Source organism: Dendropsophus ebraccatus, chromosome 4 (assembly GCF_027789765.1).
Source record: "Dendropsophus ebraccatus isolate aDenEbr1 chromosome 4, aDenEbr1.pat, whole genome shotgun sequence".
Taxonomy (NCBI): domain Eukaryota; kingdom Metazoa; phylum Chordata; class Amphibia; order Anura; family Hylidae; genus Dendropsophus; species Dendropsophus ebraccatus.
In genome coordinates, this window is record NC_091457.1 from 135,078,132 (window position 1) to 135,105,666 (window position 27,535).

Genomic DNA, 27,535 nt, shown 5'->3' on the forward strand with positions numbered 1-27,535 from the left:
GGCTTTTTGCTTTGGCCTGGACAAGCAGGAAGCACCCATCTCTGGCCAATGCTATTACCAGTAAGTGGCCAAGTGGTCACTTCCTGCATATCAACACACGGAAATGCAAGCCCCAACCCCCAAACACTTATCTAAAAGAAAAACACTACAACCTTTATCATTGGAAAACTTTATGGCCGCGGATCTTCATAAGGGTTTACAAACCATCATAAATTGCATAAATAAATAATTAACTCATAAAACACCATAGTCCATTGCCAGTCACATATCCAGCCCAGAATAGACTGGGCGATTAACCCCCACTATGAAGACCGCAACAGTTCGTAAAGTCTTTGAAAGCATTACGGGCGGGAGGGTGGGAGCTTCTTCTCCTAGGGATCTGCGCCGACTGAGCTCCCAGCTGCGCGTCTCCCCTTAAATTCAAACCCAATCTCCTGCACTTTTTTAAACAGCCAATCCCAGCTGACAGCTTGACCGTTGCTCCAATCAGCTGTTGGCAACAGCTATTCAAGGAGAATCTTCTAGAATCCGACCGAACCATCTGTGAGGAGAAAAGAGGGGGAGGGCGACAAAGGTAATGGGACAGACCAAGTCTGCCCTATACACATATATAGCAAAAATGGGGGGGGGGGCTGCAGTTCCGTGTGTCCCCCCATTAATTTGGGGGGGCCCCTCGCAAAACCAGAAAGTGCTGCTAGCCGGCACTCCGAGCCTATACACCAATTTGTTATAGGAACAAATAAGCCCTTGAGGTTGCCAAGCACTTTAGAAAGCTATTGACCTATTGGTTCTTCCAGGTTTATCGTCATGCATCAGTGTTTAGTCTTTTTACTCCCCCCCCCCCCCCCCCCCCCTCAAATCTTAGTAAGTAAACATGTTTTCTACGGTGCCAATGGCCGCACGGAACAGAGGTACTGGTGTGACAGGAGACATTACATAACATGGTTTATTTACACCCACCGACACTCTTCACTCCTGAAGAACAATATATACAAGTGCCTCTAATAAACCTCATCAGTTTTCTCACCTTTAATTCACGTTTAAGGTTGAAGCCAAGTGACATGAGGACAGAATTGATGGTTATTGTATTAAAATAATATGTATATACTTTTCTGGCACTGGCATTACTGCATATAGTACAGGGTCATGTAGATTATTATTCGTATGTGTAATAATGGAAACCTTTTACACCCGATGACAAATTTAGGTCCTGGTCTATTTATAAAGTTGCTGTGACACATTTAGGTGACTGTTCACTTTGGTGTGGTCTCTTCAGTCTCTCTTACCAGAATTTTATATTTCCTATATTTCCTATTTAATTGCTTCCTCATTGACCTTGCGAGATTAGGAATGGGATCATTTATTAGTTTGAACAATTCCACCCACAGCGATATCAAATATGTAGGCAGGCTATAGCAATAGATGCGCCACAGCAGCCACGTAGGCCTAGCATAGGCCTCCGGTTGCCATGACAATGGATCATCTCCCTATGGTCACATTGTGAGGTGCCGATCTGACCACTGCATCACCAGTGACGCTTGCCTGCAATGTTTAAATTCCGCTGCTAGCATTGCCAACAGCATTTAAAAAGTTAAGGTAGCCAGGAATAAGGAGTACTCTGTCGGCTATCAGCAGTCAGGACCTTCTGGCGGTAGAGAGGGCCTGACCCCGGAGCTCTATGTATAGCTACTTAATGACCCCATGATATAGCAGTATGCCATGTGGTGTTAATGAAATACACAATATAAATTATGTGACCAAATTTTTACACATTTCAGCCATACCTATTGCAGACTGATGCATACAATGGCGCTTTGGCCTTGAGTGACCAGGAGCCACCAGGTTACACTGCCTGTCACATGACTCCATCACTCATACAAGTGAAAGGGGTCACATTGGGACCTTTCTAACAAATCTAATACTTTTCCCTGGGGATCTTCCTGTGACATATTTGGGTTCCCCACTGAATGCTTCGGCTTCTACTTCTTAGAGAGTCTCGTCACGTCAGTGACAGCCTGCTTAGCCAATGACTGGCCATGGTGCTGTCCTGCCTCAGTCAGTGATTGGCTGAACTGGTTGCCGCTGCTAAGACAAGTCTGTATTAAAAGCAGCGGCCGGAACATTCAGTGGGGGATCCAAAGACCCCAATTCAGGAACCCTGGGGGAGCTTTAAAGGGGTACTCTGGAGAAAAAAAGTTTTAAAATCAACTGGTGTCACAAAGTTTTACAGATTTGTTAACTATTTCTATTACGTCTCTAAATAAATCTCAAGCCTTCCAATATTTATCAGCTGCTGTATGTCCTGCAGGAAGTGGTGTATTCTTTCCAGTCTTAGGGCGGGTTCAGACTACGAAATTCACGTGGATAAAATCCGGCAGATTCCGTTGCCTGTACGCGCTCACTGCAGCACGCCTCTCCGCTCGGAATACCCCTTAAAGAGCAGAACTGAGCAGAAAGAAGTAAAATTGTATTGTGTATTCTTAGTCATAAGGGATATTTGGATTGTTGAACTGTAGGTCTCTAGACTGGATGGAATTTATGAGAATTGCAACCAGTGCAAAAATGTCTGCTCGCTCCTTCTCCCATACTGGCCCCGGGACCTGACAGGTCAGGAGAACATCATTCTGACACCGTTCTTTGAGCGCAGAGAGGAGAAAGTGATGGTGATTCACAGTGGCTGTGAGTGTATTTTCCAGTCACAGCGAGCAGGTACTGTCACAATGGGGATTTGCTACTTCTCTGGACAGTTCCAGACAGGGACAGAGGTGGCAGCAAAGAGCACTGTGTTATACTGCAATGAAAACTTCACTTCCTGCAGGACATACAGAAGCTTATAAGTGCAGGAAGGCTTAAAAATCTGTACAACTTTCTGATACCAGTGAAAAAATAAATAGTTCTCCAGAGTACCGCTTAACCTTCTGCACAAAGAGTTTTTCTTCTTTTATCTCCTCTTTCAAAAGAGACATAGCAAGAGAAACCTTAAAGGGGTTATCCGAGTTTAGAAAAACATGGCAGCTTACATGACTCTTGTCTCCAGTTTGGGTGAGGTTTTGCAACTCGGTTCCATTAAAATGAAATTGCAAAACCCCACCCAAACTTGAGACAATAGTCATACTTTTTCTGAAACAAAGTGGCCATGTTTTTCTAAGCTTGGTTAACCCCTTTAACATCTATTAGAGCTTATGAGTATTATTGGTGTGTGTATTCCGGGCTGATGCTCCTGATACTCACACCAGAGAATGAGGAAAAAGGTGTTGGGTAAAATTTCACGATTGCTGCATGTTACCCCATATTACGTAATGTTTTATGATGTGTCAGTTTCTATTTTTATGCACATTCCCTTCTACTCTCTTTGATAATGTGCATTTTTCAATATACATTATCATTTTGCGTTGTTATTACTACATGTGATCGGAGACTGTTTTCACTTTCCATCTTTGGGCCAGGTTCACACTAACTAAGACACTGGCCATTTTGTAACCCCAGCTGTGTCACAGAACGGCCGGTGTCTGTGAAGATCATCTCGGCCGGTACTGTATGTTTCTTCTATGAACATATTATTATTATTATTATTATTATGCTCATAATATTTTAGGAATAGTCATTGATGTTTGGTTGTTGTTGTTGTTTTTTTAGCTTGCCATGCCAACATTTCCTGTTGTAGTGAAGATTGGACATGCACATTCCGGAATGGGAAAGGTATCTTCAGATTTATTTCTTTAGATTTTCTTATTGTTACATTTGTCGGTAAATAGGGTCATATCTGCTCACAGCTCAATGACTACCTGAGAATACAGAAGCTGTGCAGCTATTATATGTAAATTATTTGATGTTGCTGCTGATTTAAAGGGCCACGGTTGTTTCAAATAGCTTCTATCCTTTTGAGCTGTGACAAATTTTTAAATTCCTTCATTTATCAAAAATATCTCGTTAACCCAGAAAAAAATCTGTTCCCAAGTCTTGAAATCTGTTGTTTGCTACCTGTTGCTAGGGTAATCCTGTATGTAGTAAAAGAGATGCCATGGCAAAACACAGGAAGTGGGGGCTTTGTAGCTGCAAGCCCTGTCTGCCCAATGTTTATGAAAGTTAAATCAGGTACACCCTCTCATCTCCAATCACCTATAAACTGGAGCTGAATTTAGCTATTGCCTGGTCGAAATAAAGGTCACTTTACTTTAAATAACTTTGGAGTGCTGACTCTCTACGTTCCACCACCCATTAAGCTATGGTCAGCAGTTTTTTTCCAGTGTACCTACTGCTGTATATACACCGTGCTGCCTCCTGAATATAATCATGCCCTCCCCTGTTTCTTTAGTTTGCAGAGTTGTCATTATTAGTGTTGAGTGAATCTACCAAACTCTTGGGTGTGTCCGAACCCAAACGCTCTGCATTTGACTCCTGCTCCTTGTAGAACTTGGAGCCCTAGAGAGTCAAATGCTGAGCGTTCGGGTTCGGACGAACCCAAAATTTCGGCAGGTTTGCTTAACACTAGTCATTATCATCCCCAGTAGTTCAGTGTGTATTGTAACCCCTTCCTTGCTGTGATGCTACTCACATAGCGTAATAGAGGCCTGATGCATAAGTAACACCCTTCTCCTTACACATGCTATATATAGTAGTAGATTGTTAATCACCCTCCAGCACAATGAAAACCTGTTTAGTCCAGTGCACTTTCAACAAAACTGTGTCATGGCATAACAAAGAGGAGTAGGTGCTGTGTTGTGATTGGCCAGACAGTTAGGGACAGGAAGTGCTTGTGTGTACTACTGGAAAACAGCCTAGATCTGGAGCCACTCCCCGAAATTGAGACACTTAGATGGGAACCGTGGAAGGTGCCCTCAGGGGTTCAGTGACAACAGTGAGAGCCCAAGAATTATGTTGTCAGCTCTACAAAGGGTTAATTTAACAAAACCATGCAGATTTTTAAAACTCTTTTAAAATTACAGGTGAGATTTAAACGCCGTCTGTAGGGCAATTTGCGCACTTTTTTCATGATACGGGGCTCCAAATACACTTTATGGGAAAAAAATAATATGCTGTCTGTCTGCAGAGAGGCCTAAAAAGCTTACTGCTTATTATTTTACACAGAAAGATTGTCTGACAGAGTATCTGTCAAAGATTTGAAGCCAAAGCCAGGAATGGATTTGAAAAGCGGAGAAATCTCAGGATTTTCTTTATGACCTGATCTCTGTTTATAGTCTGTTTTTGACTTTGGCTTCAAATCTTTGGCAGATAATCTGTCAGAAAATCTTTCTGTGTAAATGGACGCTAAAATTCATAAACCTTGTCCATAAATTATGTGTTAAACAGCTGTATTACATCCAAAATAAGCATGTCATTTTCCGTTACAGTGTACCCTGTATTTAGGACAGGCATCAGAGACTTACGACAAAGTCTGACTTTGCTGCGACCAGCGAGAAATGGCTAGAAGTGCTTAGCCAGGTGCTTCATCCCCCTCATTCTGGTGATTGGTTGAGGTCTCAGCTCTCAGCCCCAATTGATTAGAATTTCTGACATCTCTCATCTCAGTGCAGCTTTTTTAAGTGAATTGGACTAAGCTGCGGTATGTGAGTGTTCAGACCCTGACTCATATCTTATATAAGATAGGAGAAACATGAGGTTATGCACTTCACACAACTCCCTGTGATCTCTGTCTCACTGAACAAGATAAGCTCCATTATACGCCTATACAGCTTATCTGTATGCAGTGAAACGGAAAGAGAGAAGCACAATATTGCACACTTCTCCCAGCTTGTGGGGGTCTGAACTCACAAAAAAAAAGTGCTAAAACTTTTGACATATTTCTGAGAAAATATATGTGTGCAAAAGGCCAAACGGAACTGTAATGTAACCTTTAAACTCTAAACCCTTTATGTACTAGTTACAGTAATTCATATAATTTTTGTCATGTCCTTTTTAAAGTATTTTCAAAACTGGTCCTTATATCTACAGGTTCTGACCAGTCTTTCTTCTATTTCTACAGGTGAAGATAGAAAACCACTATGATTTCCAGGACATCGCTAGCGTTGTGGCCTTAACACAGACCTATGCCACCACTGAGCCCTTCATAGATTCTAAATATGACATCAGGATTCAGAAAATAGGAAATAACTACAAAGCATACATGTAAGCACACGTGTCGTCACTAATAACATAATTTTAGACTGGTCCAATATCCTCCATACTCAGCTCACTCAACCCATGCCCACTGTATATATTTCTGAGAAGTGGGAACAGATCTTGCAGCCTGTTTCGGCATATCCCAAACATGTTCAATGAGATTACAGTATGGTGAGTTTTGAGGCCAAGTCAATATGGAGAATCCATTGTTGTGTTCCACTAACAAAACCCTAGTGATCCAAGCCTTATTGGTCCTGTGGTCAGCAGAGACCTCCTAAAGTTATAGGTGTAGATGGTGCAGCAGGTGCCTATAACATTCACAATTCAAGGATTGTGGGATGAGGTCCAATAACCTCATTTAGATATTCTAGGAAAACATTCCCAAGACCGTGAAATCACCACCACTGGCCTGTTGAACCCCAGCTCATCACTCATGGGATACAGCTTGATCCTATACACATCAGATGCAGAACCAGCTATCCATGTGGTTCAGAATGAAGTAGGACATGTTGCTTCAGGTGACCTACTGCCACGTGTCCAAGGTTCATTGACATCTTTCCTTGGCTTATGCCAGTCACCATTGCAAGATGTTGGGTCAATAGAGACACCTTCTGAACACCAGTCAAACGGTATACCGCATGGATATTGTCTCACTTGCACCCAGTTGTACTGCTTGGTCATTACTTAGATACTTGAATCATCGCCATGTGGCCTGTTGCTGTGTGATCATCGATTGGATGTCTGTTCATGAGTCATTCAGTCTTGGTACACTCTTGACACTGCAGTTCAGGAACAACTAACAAGTGAAGGTGCAAAAGAGGGGTCTGTGGAGCCTCAGTTACGAGTCTCAAAACACAGGAATAGCCTGATATCCCTCCAGGAGAGGAAAGCCTATTGCCAAGGGGGTGACGTGAAACAGTGAAGGTGTTTCCCAAATACTTGCACCACACCTCCCGACCCAAACAATCTGCCTGCATAAAAAGACTTCAAAGTCCCTACGTTTACCTAGGACTGCTGGATGTTGCCTCCTGTTGCGCAGAGATGAGGTCAACACAGTATATAGGATCTGATTTTGATATGGCCGCCATGTGTTATGATGTTATCGGTAACATGATGCAAACTCAACTGTTCCTAATACAGTGTTTAAAGACTTTCACCTGTGGTGCTACAGCAGAGCAAGTGCATCCATCTTCTCCAGCCATCGGAATTCACATACAGAGCGTGAACCCAAACTTAAATTTCCTCCATTCTAATCAGGGTATTGTCCACAGTAGGCAACCCCTTTAAGACCAGATCTAGTTAGTACTGTGAGTTTTGTTGAATCACAAGTTGCTACTAGGCCTCTACGTTATATAGGGAGTCTATTTGTATATTCTCTAGGGGCTGTCAACTCACATGCCCCACTGAGCAGTGTTCACCTTACTTTTCTATATGCTGTTATTTTCCTTAAAGTGTACCTGTTGTTATAACTTTCAAAATTTAAATCAACAGTAGATGTCAAATAAAGCAAGTTTTTTTTGTTCATATCATGTTGTAAAACAAAGCTATACTTGCCAGAAATCCAGGTCCAGTCTCCAGAAGGCAGCTTTTTAGTCTTGGGCTGGTTAAATAAAAGAGACTAAACACATGAAGTCACAGCCAGTACAGAGTCACGGCTCAATCCGTCTATCAATCACATGACTGCCTTCTCTGTCAGTGTGCAAATTAAGAGAGAAACATGGCACTTCCTGTTTTTAGACTCTTTGGGAAAAGAAAAAGTGTAAACTCAAGAAGTGCCATGTTTTCCATGAAAACTAAAAAATAAATAATGAATGTAAATTGCAAACTTTCTTTATTTCTTACGTACTGTTGATTTAGGTTTTAAAAGTTATAAGGACAGGTACACTTTAATTTGGTTTCTATAAATTACATTTTACTCTTTTCTAGGAGAACCTCCATATCAGGTAACTGGAAGACCAACACTGGGTCCGCAATGTTAGAACAAGTGGCCATGTCAGATAGGTGAGTAGCAACTTCTATGCCACTTGGGTGTCATACGTCACTGATATCTTGCTCAATCTTTAAAGCTAAATAAAAATAGGTTCAACATATCCCTTATTTTGTTTCTTATTAACGTTTAATATATATCAAAGCATGGGACAGATCTGTATTGTTTTCTCTATTGTCTATTGTTATGTCTAAATCTTCTCCTATCTTTCTAATATACTTGGATATAAATTCATTGACACAGTTATTCCATTTAACTGAAAGCACAGTACATATCACTACACCTCCTATTGCTAAAGCTATAGGAAACATTTATGATATTATATTCTTACTTTAGGAAACTGTTATCTAAGCATTTATCATATCCACTACTGTATTTAAAGAGTAGCTGTCATTAGAAACTTTTGACATGTCACAGAGAAGTGTAAAAAGTTTTAATTGGTTGGGGGCAGACCACGACCGTTCAGGAGGACCAGCAGGAAGATGACCGTGCTGCTATGCATTTCTCTCCGGCAGTCCAGGTCACATAACAGAGAGTAGGGCGAGAACATGCTGCGCGTGAACTTCTACCAACTCATTTTCCTGATTGGTCGCGGTCTGAACACTCTGACCCCGACCATTCAAAACTTTTGACATGTTTTTGTAACAAATGAGTCAAAACAACAACGCCCTATGTTCCAGTAGTAATGATGCATGCAGGTGGTCACCAATCCCAGGTTAGATGACCTATATAACATAGTAGAAAAAGTTCAACAGCATCAATGGTGGTTAAAAAAAAAAAAAGGTTCACAAATGTATTGCGTGACTTAGTACAAGCAGGTACCTGGTCACACAATAAATTTGTAAACCTTTTTTCAACCACTATTGATGCTGTTGACATGTCAAAACTTTTTTTGTTTTATAATTACAGCTAATCTTTAAAGGGGTTTTCAAATTAAAACTTACTTGTGTCCTATCTACAGGATAGAGGACAAGTAAGAGATTGCAGGAGTCTGACCTGCATACCCCCTGACGATCTGTATCTTTTTTTAAATACAGCCGCGGGTCGGCACATGACTGTTCATTCTCTATGGAGCTATGAGTAAGAGATGAGTGCAGCACTCGGCTCTTTTCAGCAACTCCATAGAGAATGAACAGAGCTGCGGGTCACGTGCCGACCCGCGGCTCTATTCAAAACAAAGCAGCCGGGAGCCGATCTGGTCAGACTTTCCCCACGATCTCTTACTTGTCCCCTATCCTGTGGATAGGGAACAAGTAAGTTTTAATCGAAGAACCCCTTTAATTTATTTCTGCCTCATGGTTGTGTGTCCCAATAGATGTGATGTCTTCTGTTATACAGTATGTGGACCTATTAAATACTGAGACATGAAAAAGAATTGTGTGTTTTCCGCAGGTATAAGATGTGGGTGGACACATGTTCAGAAATGTTCGGTGGCCTAGACATCTGTGCCGTGAAGGTTGTGCATGGAAAAGATGGAAAAGATTATATATTAGAGGTAACTATATTTTATCAACTACAACCCTGCAAACCTTTTCCTCAGTTTGAGAAATACCTAGGTGTGTGTCCATTGTAGGGAACAGATCAACAGATATACACTGATCAGCCATATTTGTTAATACTATCTGCATAACATGCAGGTTTATTTCCCAGATTTACATCAACCAACACAATACTGTATATACTGTTGATGAACTAAATGAAATTTATTTTGTTGATAAAATTTGTGATCATGTCCTTAAAAATGTTGAGTGAATCCCACTTAATACATAGTTTAATGGATTGAACTCTATCTTTTTGTTCTCGTATAAGAAGGAAAACAGAATAAATATCTATTAAACGTTATGGATTTGAAGCAGCATGTGGAAAAACGGAGATGAAAACAGCCGTCAGGGAAAATCATTGTCTGTAAATGTTAAGCTGACAAGTCATTAGTACAGCCCAAATGTCAAAGTCTTTAAAGGGACGATTAGTAGAGTTAGAATAATAATGGATTAAATGGAAATGATGGACAATTAATTTATCGGTAAATGAAGCTAATAAAGTGGAAAGGTAGGCTTATCAATAGGTTATGTGCTGTAGAAAGGCAAATAAACCTTTACGAGGATATTGTGAGCTGATTCAGTAAGTATCCTAATTGTGACCCCCCCTAATTTATCTGGAATCTGAGTCATAGGGGTATTCCGGTGTCTTACTAATCTTATATACTGCTGAGGCCTTTGGAAAACATTGGGACACCACTGCGTCCAGTGATTGGCTGAGCAGAAAGGTCTTCTCCAAATGCTCAGGGGACCAAATGGGGACTGGGGTGGGTAGGTAAGTATAGTTTTTTTTATTGTTATTTTTCTAATGCCCCAGCAGTATATAAATTGTTGCGAAAGGCTGGAATACCCCTTTAAACAAGTCTGATTCTTCTTGCCACCCGAGGAGGGTGGAGACACCCCCAAACATATGGTCACAGCAGACCAAACTCTAGAAACTCAGCCATCATCATTGCTAGTACACAGTGTCAAAGTATACGGAAATATAATATATATGCACAAAAATAACATACAGCTCAATGCAGTTAGCTCAAAGCATAAAGGATATGCAGTTTAATAGAACCTTCAGATAATTACTAAATATCCCTTTAAACAGGCCTGATCCTACTTGACACCCAAGGAAGGTGGAGACACCAGATGGTCATATGGTCACACCAGACTCCGTAGAAGCTCAGCCATCATCATTGCAAATACACAGTGTATAAATATAAGGAAATATAACACACAATAATAATCTTTATTGCTAAAGCAATTGTTTAAATAAATAACATATTAGCAGCAGGTTCTTCAGGGTGTGGGCCAGGTGATCAGCTAGCTATAAAGTACTTTTATTATTGTATAATACATCTCCTTAGCATGTCTTCCTGTGTCTTTATAGGAGCATCTTTCCATGTGTTCTTTTTTCAACACCTTAAAGGGACTCTCTCACCTCTACCCCCCCCCCAATCAGAATCTGTTATTGCATTCTTGCATTCCCCAGCTGTGTGCCTGCAATCTGAGCATGCCGATGCATTGAGAGGACTACTAAGCTCAGAAACATAATGACATATAGGGGGTTTACAGGGAAATGCAATGAAATGTAAACAACGGGGGGGGGGGGGGGGGGGGAATTGCTAAGATTCACCTGTAGCAGATGCCTTTCCTGGGTCCTAATGTCTGAAATCTGCAAAACCAGAGCAGAGCATAAAAATAACAATGGTTCCAAAAATTCACAGGTAATCAGATGCATTTGTGATTTCCTTAAGGCTACAAACCCACTTGGCGGGTCTACAGCGAGTCTCCTTGCTGCGTTTTTGCAGCGAGACTCGCTGCAGATCCCAGCCCTATACTTTCATTAGCAGAGAAACTCGCAGCAGGGATGTACATCCCTGCTGCGATTTTGTCTGCAGCCCGCCCCATTAACCCCCTAGCCGCCGGACATTATACATTACCGGGTCCCCGATCCTGCTTGCTTCGGGGCTCCCGGTGTCTTCACGGCCTGCCCGGGCAATCAGTGCGCTGCGGCGGGGCAGCGCACTGATTGGCCGGGCAGAACGTGTCGGGAGCCGCCGAAGCAAGCAGGAGCGGTAATGTATATCCTGCCCGCCCCCCCTGCAGCCCCCAGCCGCACGATCGCCCCCGCAGCCCCCTGCCGCATGATCGCCCCCCGCACCCCCCGGCCGCACGATCGCCCCCCGCAGCCCCCGGCCGCACGATCGCCCCCCGCAGCAGGGGGCGATCATGCGGCCGGGGGCTGCGGGGGGCGATCGTACGGCCGGGGGGTTCGGGGGGGCGATCATGCGGCCGGGGGCTGCGGGGGGGGGAGATCGTGGGTGCGGGGGGCGATCATGCGGCCGGGGGCTGTGGGGGGCGATCGGGGCTGCGGGGGGCGATCGTACGGCCAGGGGGTTTGGGGGGCGATCATGCGGCCGGGGGCTGCGGGGGGGGGAGATCGTGGGTGCGGGGGGCGATCATGCGGCCGGGGGCTGTGGGGGGCGATCGGGGCTGCGGGGGGCGATCGTACGGCCGGGGGGTGCGGGGGGCGATCATGCGGCCGGGGGGGGGGGGCGGGGGGCGATCGTGCGGCCGGGGGGTGCGGGGGGCGATCATGCGGCCGGGGGCGATCGGGGCTGCAGGGGGGGCGGGCAGGATATACATTACCAGGTCCCCGCTCCTGCTTGCTTCGGCGGCCCCGAAGCAAGCAGGAACGGGGACCCGGTAATGTATAATGTCCGGCGGCTAGGGGGTTAATGGGGAGGGCTGCAGACAAAATCGCAGCAGGGATGTACATCCCTGCTGCGAGTTTCTCTGCTAATGAAAGTATAGGGCTGGGATCTGCAGCGAGTCTCGCTGCAAAAACGCAGCAAGGAGACTCGCTGCAGATCCGGCAAGTGGGTTTGTACCCTAAAAGGGTTCTCTGTCCGAAAAAAAATGTAAATCATCTGGTTTCAAAAAGTTATATAGATTTGTAATTAAAATTACTTCTATTTAAAAAATCTCAAGTCTTCCAGTACTTATCAGCTGTCGTATGTCCTGCAGGAACGGGCAGTCTCTGAACAGATCATTCTTTTCAAATGATCTTTACAGCCGCAGAGTTCTGATACGGGCGCATCCGTGCGCACCCGAATCAGAACTTCCGACTGCACATGATCATTGAATAGCGGCCGCAGAAAAATGACATGTCAGTTGTTTGCGGCGCTGCTAGGGATCCCGGCTGCAGCATATACTATGTGTATACGCTCCAGCCGGGATCCCACAGACAACAAGGTAACGTATATTTTCGTAATAATCACAGCCGTTGTACAACGGATGTGGTTTTACGAAAATATACCTTGTGTGAACGTAGCCTAACACAGCAAGATGCAAATCTATCTACTTACTGACACCAGTTGATGAAAGAATGATGAAAGAATTTTTTTTTTCCCAGCCGAAGTACCCCTTTAAAATACATTGAGCTGTCCAGATTAAACAGTTGCACAAGGAAGTATAATAAAGCACAATAATAAAGCTAATAGCTGACATTATTGATTAAACAATCTAAATACATAGCATATTGCTAGCAGTGGATTATTTAGAGCAGGAAATGATCTTTTATTACAGTAATAACACCTCAGCCTCTGTAAAGTGATGTATAATCCGCACAAAACAAATGGTAACAACATAGGATATAACATATTAATACAATACATCTTGCTTTTACACTGAACAATCCACACTCTCTCTGGCTTTGTGGACACAATATGGCACCTTGGCACAGCTCATATATTGGAACACAGTGTTACATGTAAATATATTTGCTTTTAATAAAATTGACATTATAAAGATACTAGAAAATGTACCCGGCGCTGCCCGAGTATAAAGTGTCAGTGTGTATAGAGGGTCCTGTATACCTGTAGTATAGAGTTGGTGGAGGTGCTGTATACCTGTAGTATAGAGTTGATGGAGGTCTTGTATACCTGAAGTATATAGTTCGGGGGTCCTGTATACCTGTAGTGTATAGTTTGGGGTTCTGTATACCTGTAGTATAGAGTTGGTGGAGGTGCTGTGGCAGTGTTATCCAGTCACAGTATGGTGGTATTGGTCAGGTCTGGTATGGCAGTGTTATCAAGTTACAGTATGGCGGTATTGGTCAGGTCTGATATGGCAGTGTTATCCAGTCACAGTATGGCGGTATTGGTCAGGTCTGGTATGGCTGTGTTATCCAGTCACAGTATGGTGGTATTGGTCAGGTCTGGTATGGCAGATTCATCCAGTCACAGTATGGAGGTATTGGTAAGGTCTGGTATAGCGGTGTTATCCAGTCACTGTATGGCGGTATTGGTCAGGTCTGGTATGGCGGTGTTATCCAGTCACAGTGTGTCGGTATTGGTCAGGTCTGGTATGGCGGTGTTATCCAGTCACAGTATGGCGGTATTGGTCAGGTGTGGTGGTGTTATCCAGTCACAGTATGGTGGTATTGGTCAGGTCTGGTATGGCGGTGTTATCAAGTCACAGTATGGCGGTATTGGTCAGGTCTGGTATAGCAGTGTTATCCAGTCACAGTGTGGCCGTATTGGTCAGGTGTGGTATGGAAGTGTTATCCAGTCACAGTGTGGCCGTATTGGTCAGGTCTGGAATGGCAGAGTTATCCAGTCACAGTTTGGTGGTATTGCAGGGCTCCAGACTAAAAAATTTACCTAGGAGCCATTGGCTCCTAACCTGAAAAATTTAGGCGCCAAATAGAATATTTGGTCGCCAACATTTTAAACCATGTAAAATTAATGTTATGTTAAATGGGACTTACTGTGTGCAGAGGCCGCGGCAGCATACTCCTCCTCCTCCTCCTCCTCCTTTAGATTCTCTCTTTTCTTAGTTTGAAAACGTTCAACATGGAAACTTGCAACTTGACAACCATATCCAGTCTGACTCAGTACTTCAGCTTCACTTGGCTAGCCTTTTAATGAGGCTTACTCTTCTGAACTTGAACTTAAAGGGAACCTGTCGACCCCCGTGCCGGGGTGACAGGCTCCCAACCCCCCTATACTCAACTCATCGCGCCGGGTCCCGCTTCTGAAGATGGTCGGGTCACGGAGATCTCAGCCGCTGCAGCCCGGCGTGCGCTGAGAGATGAGTCCAACGCTCATAGAGAATGATGGGAGAGTCCAGTGCTCCGTCATTCTCTATGAGCGTTGGACTCATCTCTCAGTGTGCGCGCCGGGCTGCAGCGGCTGAGATCTCCGTGACCTGACCACCTCCAGAAGCGGGACCCGGCGCGATGAGGTGAGTATAGGGGGTTCTAACGGGGGGTTGGGAGCCTGTCACCCCGGCACCGGGGGTGACAGGTTCCCTTTAAAAGCTTGCAACAGTCTATACATACTGAGCTAGACTTCTGACTGCAGCCATAGTGACCCCCCACAAGATGTGTATATAGATAGATATATCTCTCACCTAGTGACTAATGCAAGGGACCCCCTACAATACAGACACCTGAGGGGCCCTGATAATGATAATTGTGCATATATCTATCTCCCAGTGTCTGCAGCCAGTTTGCCCTACACTTATAGATGGCCCCCTCCCCTTATAGATGACCCCCTCCCCTTATAGATGACCCCCTCTACCCCCATTATAGATGCCCCCTCTTCTCCGTCCCTTATAGATACCCCCTCCCCTTATAGATGACCCTCTCTACCCCCATTATAGATGCCCCCTCCTCCCCCCCCATTATAGATGCCCCCTCTCCCCCCCCCCCCATTATAGATACCCCCTCCCCTTATAGATGCCCCCTCCTCCCCCCCATTATAGATGCCCCCTCCTCCCCCCCATTATAGATGCCCCCTCCTCCCCCCCATTATAGATGCCCCCTCCTCCCCCCCATTATAGATGCCCCCTCCTCCCCCCCCATTATAGATGCCCCCTCTTCTCCCCCCCTTATAGATACCCCCTCCCCTTATAGATGCCCCCTTTCCCCCCCTTATAGATACCCCCTCCCCTTATAGATGCCCCCTCTCCCCCCCCATTATAGATGCCCCCTCTTCTCCCCCCCTTATAGATACCCCCTCCCCTTATAGATGGCCCCCTCTCCCCCCCTTGAAGATGGCCCCTCTTCTCCCCCCATTATAGATGCCCCCCCCCCTTTCCTCTATGCTAAGCAATATTTAAAAAAAACAAACACACAAACTCACCTGACAACCCGCTCCCTTGGCGATCCTCTTCTTCTTCGGACGCTGTCCCCGGCTGATGCGTGGCTGCCGGGGGTGTACCGTCCTATCCCCGGCAGCGCGGCGCATCAGTGAGCTCTCTGTACGCCGGGGCTGTGACTTCTGACACAGGAAGCGTCTCTGACGCGCGCTTCCTGTGCCGGAAGTCAGGGCCCCAGGCAGCTCACTGATGCGCCGCGCTGCCGGGGATAGGACGGTACACCCCCGGCAGCCGCGCATCAGCCGGGCATCAGCCGCGCATCTTAAAGAGACAGCGCGCCGCCGCCGGGGCCAGTCGCAAATGGCGCCCAGATTAATAAATCTGGGCGCCATTTGCAAAATGTCAGTCGCATTGGCGACCATTTTGGTCGCCATCTGGAGCCCTGTATTGGTCAGGTCTGGTATGGCCGTGTTATCCAGTCACAGTATGGCGGTATTGGTCAGGTCTGGCTGTGTTATCCATTGACAGTATGGCGGTTTTGGTCAGGTCTGGTATGACAATGTTATCCAGTCAGAGTATGGCGGTATTGGTCAGGTTTGGTATGGCAGTGTTATCCAGTTGCAGTATGGCAGTATTGGTCAGGTCTGGTGTGGCAGTGTTATCCAGTCACAGTATGGCGGTATTGGTCAGGTCTGGTGTGGTGGTTTTGGTCAGGTCTGGTGTGGCGGTGTTAAATGTGACGTGTGGAGCTATTACCTACCAGTCCTGATGCTAATTGGTGAGTGAGGATGGGACATCCTCAGGTTTAGTGCTTAGGGCAGCAGCAGCTGGTAATACTGCCCTATATACCTGTACAGATGGAGTAGGGGCTCCTGTATACATGTACTGTATAGATGGAGTAGGGGGTCCTGTATACATGTACTGTATAGATGAAGTAGGGGGTCCTGTATACATGTACTGTATAGATGGAGTAGGGGGTCTACCAGTTATTTCTGTGGATCTATTGTGAGGCAGCTTCCCTAGCAACCACAACTTCCTGTGAAAATAAAAGCAGTAATCCTATTGGTTGCTAAGGCTTCCAACTGCCGTTTTCTCTGGGCAGCTGCAGCTAATTATATCTCCTGTGTGCAGTGTGGAGATTTTCCAATTCATCTCTATGGGGCGCCGCTCTTTTTTTCCCCTCCCTCTCCCCTCCTGTACATCTGGCGGGGATGGGACCTTCGCTAAAACTTTCCCGGGCACCCAATGTATCTGTGTGCCAAATTTGGGGTCAAACAGTTCAGGCGTTTGGAAGTCTATATGGGACAGACAGACAGACAGACTTTGATTTTTATGATATAGATATTAAGGCTTCAGGTGACTTTGAATTTGAATGAGTCAACCTAGACTGTATGTATGCCAAGGGATTGTGTAATGCTCCAATAGCATAATATGTAAATTATTGAAACAGGTTTTCCAGGGCAAAACTGGATATGTCATCAATCACTGATTGGTTGGGTGCCAGATCCCAGCACTAAGCAGTGAATGGGTACAAAAGCAGCCTGCTCAGTTCACAGTGTAGCGGTGGTGATGCATAAGTGCACATAACCAAATCTGAGCTGAAGTAACCCGGACCGGCCACTATACAATGAATGAAGCCAACTGCTTTAGGTCTGTGTAGTGCAGATCCGCACAGCTGATCAGTTAGGATGACACCACCCTGACGATCAGTGATTGATGTCCTATCCTGTATTTAGGTCATCAGTCTGAAAAATCAGCCACTAGGTGTCTCACTAATGCCCACTGCATTTGGATGAAATATATATTTATATATTATTTACATATTTACATAGCCATTTCTGTTGAATGGCAGCAGCAAGGGGTAAGAGCTGACCTATCTGTATTCTCTTATACAGTACCAGCGGGAGGCTGCCTGACAGGATTGCTCAGAGCAGCAGCCTGTACATAGTGAGTGGTGACTGTCACTACTCACTCAGCTAGAACTGCTAGTAATAATAGCAGTCACTACTCGCAGTGCAGAGGCTGCCAACCAAAGCCTTATTATTAGGCAGCCCCCTACCATGGGTACTGTATATAAGAAAATACAGTACACTGGGGAAATGGGACCTTGCTCTGTATAGCGCTGTGTGGTAGTGCTTGATCAGAGTTGAGGGTCAAGGGCTGCAGGGCTTAGACAGCCCTGCAGTTCCCGACACAAATGTTGGTGGCAGCAGTTAGTCTCCAGAGTTAAATAATCTTTTTTTTACAAAAAAAAATTATTTTATTAGATCTAGGACCAATCAAACTACATTGTCTTCATATAATTCATTGTAAATATGTGATGGGCTTAGTTTCATAGACATGTAATATAGTGTAGCTTTTAGTAATATTGCTTTTTTTTGCCTGTGAGAGTCTGAGAGCAATAACTGGTTTCCCATAATATATTACCTGTGTTACTTCCCGCCTTTCCAAATATAGGTCAGTGTGGTGAGGTGAGGGAATTCCTGTGGTTTCCCCTCTAGCAGTACACAGAATTGTGCTATAATAATTATAATATTACTAATAATAGTAGTAACCTATTTTTATATTGCGCCAACGTGTTTTGCATCGGCTTCGCCAACCATAACTGTACAGGCAAAGATCGCAGTAATATGGCCACATTCAAGCATCCATCATACAGCCCCAAATCCTGATTTATTTGAATAAAACTCTTCAACAGCAGAAAACGTGAATAAAGTCTAAGTAGACTTATAGACTTGTCACATTACTGTTTATAGTTGCATGGCAGACGATCACATTAGTGTTTATGGGGCCTCCTACCCGATCTCACCTCAAAAACACAGTCTATTTGTAGAATATAAATAGACCGTTTCCAATAATAGCCTATACATCCTTATGTATATATAATAACATTATTTACTACTTCCCACATTAACACAAATCACTTCTAAATCGGGCTTAAATGATTGGTTTTATATATATATATCACCCATATTTACACCTATAACCACTGGGTATTGTTGTAAAGTTCACTTTAATCATATATTTACTATATAAGGATCGCAGCCCGTGCCCCGTACATAACCCTATTACTGGCATCCTGGTAGACATTACAAAAACTAAAATAGGACCCTAAGATGTACTATACAACTTGGCTATTGTTTTCAGCCCAGACGGACATGTAGTGTGGCTACAAGTAAATGATAAAAGTAAACATGCCTGTGCCGCTAATGAGTTAACAGTAACAACATTTCAGATATAAAACTGGACTTCAAAGATATTGCTTAAAGGGGTATTCCTGTGAATACATCGTTTTTTTGTTTTACATTTCTTTAAAGGGAACCAATCAGCACAATTGTGCTGATATGGTTCCCTGCAGCACAGTATAGAGCTACTGTATACCTCCTGGAGTATACAAACCTCGGCTGCACAGAAGGGGGCTGCGAGCTGCCGCAGGGAGAGGGGAGGCAACTGGTCATCTGAGCAGGGAGCCACCCGTGTCAGCGCACAGTACGGGGATGATTGACAGGCATAGAGACTAGTTAGTGGCCTTTCTGCCTTTCAATCATCCCCGCACTGCACACTGACAGGCAGAGAGCCGTGACTAGTCATGGGCGGCTCCCTGCCCAGATGACTAGTTGTCGCCCCTCTCCCTGCCTCATGCAGCATAATAAAATTTCTTTTTCACCTTTAAAAAGCTACTGCTGCAGCTGGTATGCTCTTCGAGCTGCAAACTAGCTCTATACCGTGCTACAGGGAACCATATTGTGCTGATTGGTTCCCTTTAAAGTTATATAGAATTGTAGCGTTATTAAAGAAAATGTAAAAGAAAAAATGTATAATTGCACCGGAATTAATAGAGACTAGCTGTGACATGCAAAACAAGTCATGCTCATATGATTGATAAGGTTGCAAAAAGAAAAAAAAAAGACAATCGAGTCTATCAAGTTCAAAGTTCAACCTATGAATATAAAAAACACAAATAAATTAGTAACTGTGTATTTGCACAGTTTTTTTTACAATGAAAGTACGAAAAGCCCTTATTCTACCTTCTTCATAAAACTGTCAGTCGCGGCTGAGGACAATGCTCTGCCCTCTGCTGTTAGACCAGAAACATTCTGCAACAGTAATAGAAATAAGGGAAGAAAAGGTGAATAGTCTGTAACTTGTCTCCATGTTGCTCCCTTATATGCTTTTCTGACCGACAGGGGACAGATACAAGGTTTTCATAGTAATTAAAATACATTAACAATGTAAAACACACTTACATATCTAGAGACCATCTGCCTGGGATGTGCATTGGTTAAAGGGAATGTTCCGCTTTGCTTAGTGAATTTTTGTTTTTTTTATATTACCTGGTCAGCGCCGGTGTGTATATACCCATGGATCGGACCATTTTTCAAACCATCACCCAGTTCCTGCCTTCTGTGCTGTTTTCTTAATTTGCAATTTGGCATGCGCTATGCAATGGAGACGGACTCATCGCCCTTAGTGCTGCGATATCCTCTACCCTGGGTGACATGCCTCTATCAGAATCAAGTCTGGCCACATCACCAAGGGGAGGGGGATATGGGGCCCCCAATGCATAGAGAGGGCTAAATTGCAAATTAAAAAGTCACAGATGGCAGGAATTGCACATCCGTTTGAAAAATGGACAGCGCCACTGGGATGTACACGCCAGTGCCGACGAGTAGGAAAAAATGTCACTAAGCAAAGTGGTACATTGCATGGGAGCGAGCAACTGCCGCCGGGTGCTGACGCTGGCCCTTTAACTGTATGCATTCCTAATCAGGAGCATGTATGTGACATTTAAGTAGCCATTGGTTCCCAACTCTGTCAATCACTCTTGTGGCCAGAGGCAGCATTATACCTCCAGCCACAAGAGGGTGCTACCTCCCCCCAGCGTTGCGGTGCACGAGAAAGCTGAGGAGGACACCACTGCGGCTGGCAGCAGGTGAGTACGTTTTTGTTTTGTTTTTGTCTTTTTTTACTCCTCTGTTTTTATGGCCAGGAAACACTGATGGCTTCCTGAAGCCTTTTGAAAGGCTTCCTGATCTGTGTTTCCTGAGTGTAAAACCAGCCACGGACGTGTGGGACAGGCCATGGTGTCCCTTGTATCACTACTAGGGGTGACAGACTGTCAGATACGATGGCCTCAAGATCAACAGCAGGGGGCAGTGTGTCACTCCACAGCAAAGGCAGGATTGAAGTGCTCCCCACAAAGCCTTCATATTTGAACCTGATCCCAAAAAGAGCCTGGATTCATCATTAAAAACAATATGGTTCCAGTCCATAGCAGTCCAGGTTTCTCGTTCACAACACTACTGCAGGGCCACCTGGAGCCTGTATGTCTGCAATTTGTCAAACCAACCATTTTGCTTCCCTCAGTCTAATGATGTCTAATGGGCAAAATGTCTTTGAGTCCATTCTAGAGGAATGTCTATCAGTTATTGATCTCTCACCAAGAGGTACACTACCCAAAAGTAGCCTCTAGTAGTACTCCGGTGAAAACATTGTTTTTACAACTGGTGTCAGAAAGTTATACTAATTTGTAAATTACTTCTATGTAAAAATCTCATGCTTTCCAGTACTTATCAGCTGCCGTATGTCCTGCAGGAAGTGGTGTTTTCTTTCCAGTTTGACACAGTGCTCTCTGCTGCCACCTCTCTCTGTCAGGAATTGTCCAGAGCTTTAGCAAATCCACATAAAAACCTCTGCTGCTCTTGAAAATTCCTGACATGGACAAAGGGGGGCAATAGAGAGCAACATGTCAGACTGGAAAGAATATACCACTTCCTGCGGGACATACAGCAGCTGATAAGTATTAGAAGACTGGAGATTTTTAAATAGTAAATTACAAATCTATAGAACTTTCTGATAGTAGTTGATTTGAAAAAAAAATTCCGCCAGATTACCCCTTTAAGGTACTTAAAATTTTATAAGTAGAAGCAATGCAGGTAGAATATGTAATACCTATATTGCTATTGAGAAACCTCATCTGATAGAAATGGCTTATTGTGTTTTCTTTTAGGTCATGGATTGTACAATGCCAGTGATAGGAGAGCACCAGGCGGAGGATCGACAGCAAATAGCTGATTTGGTTGTAACCAAGATGAATTATGTTCTGTCAAAAACTCCAATTCCTTCCCCACAGAGACCAACAGCGACCACACAGCCACAGGTAGGCCTTTACCATGGACAAACGTCTCACTATCAATGAACACCATGTCCGTGTCCTAATGTTATTATACAAGAAGCAGCCGTCTGTAGATGCTATAAAATCCAAATGTGGAATTTGCAAAGTATTAACACATAAAAGGCAAATACAGAGTTAGAAAGGCTCCTATGGCTTCCCTATTATGCTTTCCATCAGGCTAATGGCTTTAGCATTGCAGCCAGTAATGTGCTTTATTTTAAGGAAATGTTTTCGTTCTCCCATTATAATATATAAAGTGTCCATCTAGTCTTTTAAGAGAACACAACCTGCTCCATTCATCCAAAGGAGGTGACTATTTATATAGGAATAACATTTCACATATTCTCTAAGGTTATATCCCATTGAATGTCATAGGGAGAAATAAGCACCTAGAACAACTGGCAGAAAATAGCAACATAGAGAGAGTCAATAAAAGGGCATATCTATAAATCATAGGGCTCTATAACAGTACTCAGAACGGCCCCCACCAAGTGCCATCAACATGAGATTGGTGGGGCCTGACTCCAGACTCTCCTGTGATCAGCAGATTGAAGGGGTTGTGGTACTTAGGCATGCTCTGTGGCCTTCACGTTGTTTGTCAGGCTTGGCACCTTAGCAGCTGTGCCTGGTGCATTAAAGTGAGAGGGACGGATTATAGTGTCAGGTACAGATACTGTACAGCATTGGCCTGAGTGTCACAGTCCCTTCAATCAGCTGAGTGGAGGAGGTCCTGGGAGTCCGATCCCTGTAAATCTCCTATTGATGGCGTTTTCTAATTATAGGTTATCAAAATTAAAGCAGAAGTATGGGCATTTTCAAAATCCGACAGCCAGCAGGGAGGAATTTGATAACAAGTACAAACCTACCTTTCTTTGTGTCTGTAGTGAGTGGCAGAATCGGCCTCAGGACCCCCACTGGGCTCTGGGACCTCCATGGTGTACACGTCATGACCCGGCTGATGGACTGGCTGCTCAGCCAGTCAGTGACTGGGGTGGGACGCTGCTCCAGTCAATTACTGGCTGAGCGGCCAGTCTATCAGCCAGGACAGGCATTTTCTCCCGAGTTGTGACATCAACACAACTCTGGAGAAAATGACTTTTGGTGGGGGTCCTGAGGCCTGTCCCGCTGCACGGGAAGAGCTAAGTGCGTACTCATCATCAAATTCCCCCCGGCCCCTGCCGGCTGACGGATTTTACAAATGGACAGACTTCTCTGAGCCTGTAAGCCTTTTTAATGCCTCATGTTACAGTAAAGATAAAATATAAGCCATACCCACCTGCCCGCCCCCCTCACTGATGCAGTTTGCCCAAATCATAACTAGGGTGGGACATCCTTGCCTTCAATGATCAGCTGAATAGGCAATTCCTGTGGGGTCAGTGTGTCAGAGAAGCTTAGAAGCAGTGGTGTGGACCAGGAGACATCGGATCAGACAGGGACAGGTGAGTATAGTTTACATTTTTTCTGGGGATAGAATACCCCTTTAATTAAGGCAAGGCACCTGTATGCAAATACAATGGCTTTGGTATACAATTAACCTAAGGGTATGTTCACACAACATATTTATCCCACTGGCAGAAATTAAGCTAGCTTCAGATTTCTGACATGTAGACACTTTGGGCCGTGTTTTTAATTGTGGTTGTGGACACAGATTAGTTCCTTTCAATAGTGTTCTGCATCTTGAGTGAGGAATACGCTCAGAACTGACACGTGACATGGTATTTACCCCAGTATGTTTAAAATGGGCATTAACAAATGTATACACCACAATGCACAAATTTCCATTAAAATCAATGGTCGTAAAAAAAAAAAAATAAATCAATGGTCGTGCATTGCACTCATTGCAGCATGAACTGAGGCGCATAATATATACAAAAATATCTGCCATGTGAACCTGGCCTCAGCTCCTCCATCAGACTCCCCTTTTGTAGAGTTTCTTTTTAGGAGTGTTTTTTTTTTCCATTTTTCCAGTGTTAATATTACCTTCATAATAACTAGTGGTGGTTGTATGGATGAACTATCAGGTGAGGATGCATGACAATACAGATCTACAGGGTCTGTGATCTACTGCTCTTAGAGGTAGGCATGTGGTGTTAGCTAGTTCTGCATTGATAATTTACTGAATAAGTAATGTGAAATAAGCCAGGCTTCACACTGTTTTTTTTTGTTTGCCATATGCCATACAGCAGAATCTATTTCCTATTGACTTACATTATACAAGAAAAAAACATTGCAACTTGTATGTTTTTTTGTTGATGTTTTTTTTTACATACACATAATTGTGGTTGACCACATTTCTCTGTATGTAAAACAATGAAGCGGGAAACAGTGAATTGGACAAAAAGAACACACTGATAATTCACCTTTTAATGACAAGATTTATTTATTATATAGTACTGTAAATAAGTTATATAGATGATGACCACTAGGTGGCGCTTTTAGCCTACGTTAAAAACTGAGCTATATATCAGGCTTTCTGCGAACGGGCAATAATAACATAAGGGTAACAACAGAATAAACAAACATATTCTTCAATCTGATGTCTATGTATCTGATGCACATATACCAGGGGACAATTTCATAGGAGTTAATGCTAATGAATAAATGTTGTAGCATCTGTTGTAAAGCAATGAGCTCAGACTATCAATGTTATGAAGGTACTGTGATAGTTAATTTTATAGGGGCGTAATGGCTGTCACTGTTATGGGGAGCACTGGAGCTGGCGCTCTTATTGGGGGGTGGCACTGTGGCTTTCATTTATTTCTCCGACATTGTTGCTACTATTACTATGTGTCACTGGCTGTCACATATTTGTGACATTTTTGTGGCAGCCGCTGTTATTGGAGCCCGGTCGCTTTCGTTGTTATGAGGATATTGGGGGACATTTATCAAATATGGTGTAAAGTGAAACTGGCTCAGTTGCCCCCTAGCAACCAATCAGATTCCTCCTTTCATTTTCCAAAGAGTCTGTGAGGAATGAAAAGTGGAATCTGATTGGTTGCTAGGGGCAACTGAGCCAGTTTCACTTTACACCATGTGTGATAAATCTCCTCCATTGTGTCCTTAGCGGTTATGTAGGCACTGTGACTGTCACTCTTATGGGGGCACTGTGGCTCTCAGTGTAAGATTTATGTTTTCTTAGACATCATTGCTGCCCTTTGATTTAGTACAGTGTGACAATATGGTGTGAACGAGGCCTAAGGGTGCGTTCATACGTACAGGATCTGCAGCAGATTTGATGGCGCAAATTTCAATGTAACTAAATGACTGAACACAGCATCAAATCTGCTGTGGATCATGTAGGTGTTAACGCACCCTAAGGCCAAGTTCACAAAATGTATTTCTTTTATCAGGTTTGCAACAACTGCCATTGTTTAATCACAGCAGCTGATCACATTAACCCCTTGGAATCCATGTGGCCACAGAGAAAACTGCCATGTCTATTTTATGCGGCCACTCTTCAGTGAACAGCAGTTGCACGGAATAGACTGTGCAGACAATGTAAAGTGCGGCTCCCGGCTAATTGGAGTGAAGGCACACCTGAATGTGCCTGCATTCAAATTAAGTTGAAGTAATGTTCACCTGGCCGATACTGCGGTATCGGCCGGGTTGAACATCACAGACAGTGCCATTCTGTGACACGGGCGTGTCACAGAACGGCTGCTGTTTTGCCATGTGTGAAAGGTGTAGAATTCAGAGCATGTCTCACCACTAGGGGATGCTCCTCATCCAAACATTTCACAAGTACGGTAGTATTACCATTCAGTAGCTCTCTTTAACCTCCTCTTCACCATCTACTTTTATTCCTTGTTAGCTTCAGTGATATATTGCTATGTTAGTAATAATACATTACTATATATTACATTACATTACATAAAGGTATATTACATTGTAATATGACTTTATTAAAATAAATGTATACCTTTTTCTTTATATCTGCACGTTGATTGGCAGAAATAAGGGGTGACACAAGCCCCTCTGCTGCCACCAACACATCGTAAACATAACACGGGGAGGCCTGCCGCAAATCACGCCCTTACGGCCAGGAAACTACGAACGACTATCTACTGAGGGTAGCCCAGACCAGACCTGCTCTCCCCCATTGGCAGCAGCGCTCCTGTAAAGGAGAACTGTCCCTGTCAATGAGGCCCCTAACCTAAAGTGCAAAACCTTGGCTGACCTTTCCGCCTAACAATAGAAAATTCAGTACAACCAAACAGACAAATAAACACAATAAATACAATAAACAACAAGGGTGGGATCTGGAAAAGTGCTGTGTCTCTGGCCAAAATACCTGTCCTTTCATACTCTAAAACCCTGCCCTTTACCACCTAGCTCAGCTCACTATCTCCCCCAAGTATTCCCTCCACATACTAATGACCCCTTTGTCTCTACACAAAGGCGATACCTGTTCCCCCTCCCCCACCCTCTGCCGGTGGCCATCTTAGCTAGCCTGTACCTAATTACCACTACAACTACACTTGAGCTTAACTACTCCTTCCAACTAAAAACCCCACTAACTGTTGTGGCCGCAGAGACCCCCCCTTATGGCTCCTCGCCGGGAGGCCCCTTTATCTCCAACTCGTCACACTTTGTGTTTGGAACTGTAGGGCTCTAAGTCTGGTCTCTGCTCCCATTCCTGTGCACTGTATATACTTATATTTACCACCACTAACAGCTGATCATGAAAGATCTAGTAGGTACGACCTAGCTGCAACTGTAGAAAACCGGGACCTGTAGACTGCCGGGACCTCTTTTTCCAGAATGCCTGGGGAGGGAGTGGGTGAAAAAAATACTTAACTCCATGGCTCCAGCGCTGCTCCCTGCATTCTGCTGCTCCAAACCCCAGTAACCTGGTATTGAGATGGGACTTGAGATGCGACATGCCAGACCCACTCAGCCATTCGGTGGTTGAGTCCAGACACCACTACACCCGCTAAATGGCTGAGCGGGCCTGCCATGTCACATCTCAAGTCTCATCTCAATACCAGGAAGCGGCTGGACATTGGGGATCGGAGCAGCAGAATGCAGGGGGCAATGCAGGAGCCAGAGAGGTAAGTGGTTGTTGTTTTTTCACCCACCCCCTCCTTGGGCATTCTGAAAAAAAGGGTCCTGGTCAGACTACCCCTTTTAAGTCGCACAGAAAGAAGAACTGGCCAAGAACAGACATGTTAATTACTATCGTTATATACCAAAAATACCTCCGTACAAATACATAAGATCATTCTTGCTCAATTTCTTCACTCTCTTAGTGACAAATAACTGTTTGCTTCCCCCTAGTGGATATTCAAGAAATGTTTTGACAAACGGGACAGATTTCTCATGGGGGGATTCTAGCCTATATATACACTATTGTTCAAAAGTTTGGGGTCACCCAAACAATTTTGTGTTTTCCATGAAAAGTCACACTTCTTCACCACCATATGTTGTGAAATGAATAGAAAATAGAGTCAAGACATTGACAAGGTTAGAAATAATGATTTGTATTTGAAATAACATTGTTTTTACATCAAACTTTGCTTTCGTCAAAGAATCCACCTTTTGCAGCAATTACAGCATTGCACACCTTTGGCATTCTAGCTATTAATCTGTTGAGGTAAGCTGGAGAAATTGCACCCCACG

At 44.1% G+C, this 27,535-nt stretch overlaps 1 protein-coding gene across 1 annotated transcript in view; it reads left to right on the plus strand.

The window, feature by feature from the left end:
• SYN2 (synapsin II) overlaps window positions 1-27,535 on the plus strand; it is a 215,388-nt gene that overhangs the window by 152,264 nt on the left and 35,589 nt on the right. The window contains exons 6-10 of the mRNA XM_069967083.1: window positions 3,637-3,699; window positions 5,984-6,126; window positions 8,047-8,121; window positions 9,500-9,602; window positions 21,752-21,901. Of these exons, the coding sequence (XP_069823184.1) occupies window positions 3,637-3,699; window positions 5,984-6,126; window positions 8,047-8,121; window positions 9,500-9,602; window positions 21,752-21,901 (534 nt within the window). The remainder of the gene's footprint in view (window positions 1-3,636; window positions 3,700-5,983; window positions 6,127-8,046; window positions 8,122-9,499; window positions 9,603-21,751; window positions 21,902-27,535) is intronic.